General features: G+C 38.5%; 1 protein-coding gene across 1 annotated transcript; it reads left to right on the top strand.

Annotated features, from left to right (window-relative positions):
* Window positions 1–989: 989 nt before the first annotated feature.
* On the top strand, window positions 990–3,594 carry LOC112002205 (uncharacterized). Its single transcript, XM_024034360.2, has 5 exons — window positions 990–1,640; window positions 1,747–2,058; window positions 2,170–2,548; window positions 2,692–2,814; window positions 2,934–3,594. Exons 1-5 carry the CDS (start codon window positions 1,335–1,337, stop codon window positions 3,050–3,052), a joined length of 1,239 nt encoding a protein of 412 aa, XP_023890128.2. The 5' UTR covers window positions 990–1,334; the 3' UTR covers window positions 3,053–3,594.
* Window positions 3,595–5,246: the final 1,652 nt, after the last annotated feature.

The raw sequence follows: 5,246 nt of genomic DNA, 5'->3' as shown, positions 1-5,246 counted from the left end.
CCCAAGTCTATAAACGTTTTTTGGAACAATTATTCAACCAATAAAATTCATACTTTTTTGTCCCTTTATTTTCTAGTGGATTACATACCTTTTTTCTTGTTTTCTAAAAATAAATTGTTCTGCAACGTGAGTGGTCACTGCTTCCCACGTTGTGCAGAGAAGAAAAATATTAAGACCACAATAACAAATTACACATTTTTTGCCATAATTGACTCAATTGGAAGTTGTGAGCAATGAAACCATATGGCTTACTTCTATTGCTCACAACTTATCACAAATGAACAAAACTTATAAACAATATATATGTGCTATTATTTAGATTTTTTTTTTTTTAAATTCAGTCATTTGGCTGTATTTAACTAAAAATACACTTCTTTCGCATGAAAAAAGACATATGGTTGAATGGAGTCCTTTAATAGAACCTAATTCTATAAATGTTTTTTGGAACAATTATTCAATCAATAAAATTCATACTTTTTTGTCTCTTTATTTTTTAGTAGATTCCATACCTTTTTTTCTTGTTTTCTAAAGATAAAACTGTTATGCTTCTTGACATTTCCATAGTCCACATCATTTTTTCATTACAAATTACATAATTTTTATTATAATTGACTCATGTGACAAGTTGTGAGTAACTCATACTTCTACTAGCATTTTTGGGTAGAGAATTGAGAGATTTTTAAGCAAGCAAAACCCCACTCCGCCACAACTCACGCTTCCAATAAGCTTACACCGCCTTTCAAAAAGGCCAGAAAATTTTTTAAAACTTGAAAGAGTGTCACAAGCTCACATGCAAGGGCAGCCCAAAATTTGTCAGATGGACCCCACGGTGTTCTCTCATTATCTTACCTGGCTGCAACCATGCATTTGCGGTTGCACCACTTTCCCATTCTGTGGATCCAGGAACGTGTCTTCCACCTCCCTTATGCCGCGCGTACCGTTTATACCACTTCCCCCCACTGACGAGGCTTTAAAATGCACACTTCTCTCTATCTTTTTCTCTACACACAACAAACACACACCCTCTCTTAGGCTCTATCGAGAAAAGCAACTAAGCAATTACCCAAATCACTCTCTTCGAACTGTTCAAAAGCAAGGGCCTTGAGGCATTCAAAAAAAAAGGCCTCTGTTTCCTTTCACAATCTCACACACTCTTTTTCTCTGCCTTTTGATTTTTTGGCTGGGTCCCTGAGTCTGCAAATCCAGCAAACCCCAACTTGGGGCGGTGATTATTAAATCTTAAGCAAGCAGCAAAGCAAACCACTCCATCACTTTCGCCATCAAAAACCCCTCAAACCCTTCTTTCATCATAATATAGATTTTTTCCTCTAGACATGGCTGAGAGTTTAGACGACGGTGAGTTTTGGCTCCCACCTGAGTTCCTTACTGACGACGACTTAGCCATGGAGAAGTATGAAACAGAAACTCGTGAGACCACGAAGGGTGGTCTTTTATCCTTCGAGGTCCCATATATGGGATTTGGGTCTTTTGGGACTTCGTCGGATCTCAGTTCTCCGGTTGAGTCCGTGGTCGGTTCGAGCGAGACAGAGAGTGACGAAGAGGACTATCTCGTTGGCTTGACTCGTCAAATGGCTCGCTCAACACTCGTCGACACTGCTTTTTCCTCTGACAAGTCCAAGGTATATTGAGAAAAAAAAAAAAAAACATTTTCTGTGCTTTACTATTCTTATACCAACACTGTATTTGTTTTTGTGGGGTTTCTGATTTGGGTCTCATTTTTTGCAGGCTTGGGTTGTGTCCGGTTCACCACAATCGACCCTATGTGGGTGCAGGCAGGGCTCGAGCAACGGAAGTCCGAACGGCCCTTCTCAGGTCTCGAACCCAGCGGCGACTTGGGATCTGCTTTACGCTGCAGCAGGGGAAGTGGCTAGGATGAGAACGAGTGAAGAGATGCAGAGTCTTAACCATGGCAGAGGAGGTCTATTTGGTCCACCAAGTAAACTCCAACCCTCTCCAATCGCTGTTCCAGTCAAGAGCAACCCCAACTCAGACGTTGGAATCTTCTCTCGCCAATCACTTTCTCACCAGCAGTTGCAAGTACTCTCTCATATCCATACTTTCTTGGCGCTTGTTAGCGTTTTAATCAGGAACCACAGCTTCTTATCTTTGTCGATTATTGATTGGAGTTTTGTGTGATTTTGTTAACAGTTTCAGCAGCTGAGACACCAGCAGCAGATGATTAAGCAACAGGGCTCCTCGGCGGTATGGGGGGGACAAGCCAAAGCGAGTGGAAGATACCAACAGAGACAGACCCAGCAAGTGGTCCAGAACCAGAACAGAGCAAGGACAAGCACCGAGTTCGTTGGTGGCAGAAATGGTCGTCCTCTGGGTTTATCACCATCTGCATGGCCTCCTCTGCAGCAAGCTCAGCAGCAGCAACAACCTCCACCACCACATAATCTGCATAATGGGTCTGCCATGAGAGCTGTCTTTCTTGCAAACCCAGGTGGTAAAAGAGAGAGCGCTGGCACCGGTGTGTTCTTGCCTCGCCGAGTTGATAGTCAATCTGATACTCGCCGAAAGCCAGGTCCAGACTCTCTCTCACTTCTTTTAACTCTCGGGTTTTGCTGGTCTCAAATTTGTTTATTGCTTTGTATTTCATTTTTATCAGATCTGGTTATGGCTTTAAGTACCGTTATTTTACTGATTATTTTGGCTAAATCTTTACAGGGTGTTCGACTGTTTTAGTCCCAGCGAGAGTGGTGCAGGCACTGAACTTGAAGCTGGAGGACATGATGGGTGGTCAGCCCCAAGTTCAGCCTCGTTTTAGTGCAAATTGTACTCCAGACACTGGTACATGAGTTGCTTCCATTTCAAGCTTTGATTTGTCATAAGCAGAGTATTGTTTTGTTTTGTTACTCACTGTTACTTTTGCTCTTTTTTGTGTGTTTTTCCTTATTAATTGGTAATAGATGCCGTTGCTATAAGGCTAAGGAGTAACAATGTTATGCCTCACCATCAAAGGCGCAACCTACGGCCGCAGCAAGAAATGAACCATGAGATCCGGCTACCGCAGGAGTGGACTTATTGACCAAAATGACTTGGATTTGTTACCAGCTGGGTCCTACATTAATTTCGTTGCTTTTTCTTGGGAGTTTTTAGGAAGGAAAAAGATTTGAAAGATTTTAGTTTTTTGCTATAGGGATAGTTCTCATAGTACTAGTAAGTATAAAGAAAAACAAGTTTGAAGAAAGAAAGAAAAAGAAACGGTGACAATGAAAGAAGAGAAAGAAACAAAAGGTTTTTTGGGTTAGTCTAGATGGTAATAAATGTCTACTTTAAGGAAAGTGAAATGAAATGATGCTACAGCTTGTGCTCGGTTGGTTGGGCTCAGGGAACGAGGACACAATGGTGGATGGTTTTTATTTTTATTTTATTTATTTATTGTTTTTAGTATTTCGGGAAAATAAGGTGTTGTGGGAAACAATTGGAGGGGGTTGGGTCCATGTTTTTGTTATAGTGAATTACTACTACAAATTGAAATGATGTAGTTTGTCCCTCGAATTTGATTCCTACCTGTCAGCCCAACAAATACAGTCGAGTAATAATAAATGGATTAATTATTTTTGCCCATTTTACTTTCTACCCCGCTGTCTATCATTATGTACATTTATATACTTGTCTTGTGGATTTTCCAGGAAAATTAATAGCTAGGAACTACCTATATAATTTTTTGCATAATTCCATGGTTGTAAGATGAATCTGGACTTGCTTATTAAAAAAGAAAAAAAAAGAATCCGGACTTGTACAGGGGAAATACCTATCTAATGCTGTGTTGGCCAGAGAGGTTGGATTGTAGTTGGCGGCCACTATTTAGTGTCTTTGAGTTTTGACCATTGTTGTTATCGTAGGCTTTTTTTTATTGAGCAACGTGCGGTCGTGGTTCAACTGTTTTAAGTATTAATTAGTAGGAAGGAGTGAGTAGACTAATGGTATGTTCCAAGATTAAAAATTATGCGGTGGTGACTCTTTTTTTTTTTAATATACTCTGGAAGAAAAGTGAGTAAAAAAAGGTCAAGCACCTTTACTTTTCCCCGAGGTGTGGCAGCTGGATTTTCAGTTTCTTCTGTACTAAGTTTAGTTCTTTAATTTTGTAATTAATCTTTTTTTGCTATGTAATTATTCAATTATTTGCCAAGTGTGTTGTAATTCTATCAAATAAATCTTTTTACTTTTTACATGTATTTCGATTTAAATTCTTAATTTTTGTCAGTCAAATTTTGTACTTATGAAATGGTTATTACATCAAATATACAGTAGTTAAAAAAAAAAATTTAATGGTACTCTTCAAATTGAAGAGAGTGAAAATAAATAAAATAGAGTTGTTTAGGCTAAATTTACCCTACCTTACTCAATAAATGACTTACATTTTGTTAAATAAGTCTATTTGAAAGAAAAGAAAAGAAAAGAGAAAAAAGGTTAACCCAAATACCCTGCGGTTGAGAAAAAAGTAAAACAAAGTGTGAACTAGAGTAATGATTAAAAAAAATATATATATATATCAAGTGGTGTGGGTGTGTGACTCGTGAGTGAGAAGTGAGAAGTGAGGCTTTGCTTAAGAGGGAAGTATCTTTGATATTAAGCCGTAGTAGTGAGCTATTAAAGACTACCGACACGTGGACTGTTCCTACGCGTCGAGCAACCTTTATTTTTTCTTTGTGGTCTTTTATTTTTCCTATCTTTGCTTTATTCATGAGCGAATTTTATTGGAGTAATATGTGTGTGTATTTTGGCTGAAACACCATCAGGAGACTCGTGTGTGTATATAAGAGGTGATGGGTGAGATCAACAACAGCTGTTGCTTTCAACAGCGCATGGCCAGCATGCTTTTTTCTTTTTTCTTTTTATTTTCTGATTTTTTGATTTTTTTGGTAATTGGCCAAACACGCTTCGTTGCCGGCAAAGGGTGGCTTGGGAGTGGGCAAGAGCAACCCAAAAAGTCCGTGGCTATGATCTTTTGTAACTTGAAGCACACATGCCACCCACTAAGGTGTTTGGTAACTCGCATTTATTAATTTTGAAATTTGCAGTATTGAGTTTTTTATAATCATTCTTAGTAGAAAAATATTTTGCTTAAACATAATGGGATTTAAAAATAAATAAAAATTTCTAACTAGATAATGCCCAAAATGCATCCACTACCGCCAACACCCAAAAAAAAAAAAAATCCTGTTCCTTTAAAGTCTAACCATCATTCCAAGCTGAATCTTTATCATCCAATAGTG

The sequence above is a fragment of the Quercus suber genome, unplaced genomic scaffold (genome assembly GCF_002906115.3).
Source record: "Quercus suber isolate HL8 unplaced genomic scaffold, Cork oak 2.0 scaffold_610, whole genome shotgun sequence".
NCBI classification, from domain to species: Eukaryota; Viridiplantae; Streptophyta; class Magnoliopsida; order Fagales; family Fagaceae; genus Quercus; species Quercus suber.
This window is presented reverse-complemented; position numbering and strand designations above follow the sequence as displayed.

Bases quoted from the DNA above. Each gene is read 5' to 3' on its own strand.
- LOC112002205 (XM_024034360.2), top strand. From the start codon at position 1,335: ATGGCTGAGAGTTTAGACGACGGTGAGTTTTGGCTCCCACCTGAGTTC. The intron at 2,549-2,691 runs GTCCAGACTCTC...AAATCTTTACAG, and splicing joins TGATACTCGCCGAAAGCCAG to GGTGTTCGACTGTTTTAGTC. The intron at 2,815-2,933 runs GTACATGAGTTG...AATTGGTAATAG, and splicing joins AAATTGTACTCCAGACACTG to ATGCCGTTGCTATAAGGCTA.